Source organism: Neopelma chrysocephalum, unplaced genomic scaffold (assembly GCF_003984885.1).
Source record: "Neopelma chrysocephalum unplaced genomic scaffold, ASM398488v2 Primary Assembly neopelma1_82989, whole genome shotgun sequence".
Taxonomy (NCBI): domain Eukaryota; kingdom Metazoa; phylum Chordata; class Aves; order Passeriformes; family Pipridae; genus Neopelma; species Neopelma chrysocephalum.
This window is the reverse complement of record NW_020913630.1, coordinates 1-941: the sequence shown is the minus strand read 5'-3', so window position 1 is coordinate 941 and position 941 is coordinate 1. Positions and strand designations below refer to the sequence as shown.

General features: G+C 62.5%; 1 protein-coding gene across 1 annotated transcript; it reads left to right on the top strand.

Moving 5' to 3' along the window:
* Positions 1-250: 250 nt before the first annotated feature.
* Positions 251-935, top strand: LOC113979548 (DNA-directed RNA polymerase, mitochondrial-like; the record flags this gene model as incomplete). Its single annotated transcript, XM_027706906.1, has 2 exons — positions 251-346; positions 643-935. Coding segments are annotated over 2 exons (389 nt in total), but the record flags the coding sequence as incomplete, so codon positions are not given.
* Between the last annotated feature and the right edge of the window lie 6 nt (positions 936-941).

Below are 941 nucleotides of genomic sequence, written 5' to 3'. Positions count from 1 at the left end.
CGTGGTGTCCCTGGGCTCACGTTCCCTCCGAGCGTCCGGATCTAGGGGGTGAGGGGTGTCCCTGTCCCTCCTGCCCCTTCCGGCCCTCGTGCGCTGCTGCTGGGGCAGCTGAGCTGAGAGAAGCCACTCGCTCACTGTCACCTCTGTGCCCAGCTGGGGCCTGGCCGTGGGGCGGGGCTGGGGGGCAGGAGGGGCTCTGAGGGGTGAAGCCTCCTCTGACCCCCTGCACCTCCGTGTTTTTCCACGGCAGGGGTTCCATGGAGCGTCCTCAGGAGCTACTCATCCGCCAGCACCAAGGAGAAGGCGAACAGGAACAGCACCTGCGAGAGGACGGAGCTGCTGGAAGGTGAGTGCTGGGAGAACTGCAGTGAGCAGGTAGCAGTCAGACCAGCCACAGCTTGGTTCTCGGGGTGCTGGGGTGGGTTCCTGAGATGCTGGGATAGGCCCCACTCTGCAGGTGGATCCCAGAGAGACAGTGGTCAGAATCTGTGTCTGGGAGTGGGGCTGGCCAAGGGGGGATAAAGTCCTTGTGTGGATCCTCTTTTCTGAGCATGTTCCTGGCACTCCCAGAGTGAGGCCCAGGGCAGGACAGAACCTTCTGTTGTGCATTGCATCCCATCACCTCTCTGTGTTTCCCTCCAGTGCTCAAAGCTCGAGCAAAGCAGCTCCAAAGCAGTAACGCCCCGGAGGTGACAGTCAACAAGGTGGAGGTGGCCCCGCTGGGCAATGACAAGCACCAGAACCCTCTGCAGAAGGCCATGGTCCCCGGCCCCACACAGGAGCAACCGGTTCCCAGGGCAGGGTGGTGCCCAGACAGGCCCCACAGCTGGGTCGAGACGTTGCACAAGGAGATGAGCATCCAGCAGCTGAAGTTGGAGCGAAAGTTATCCATGGCTGCCTCCCAGCTGGATCTGGGAAGCCAGGCCAAGGCAGAGGCCAAG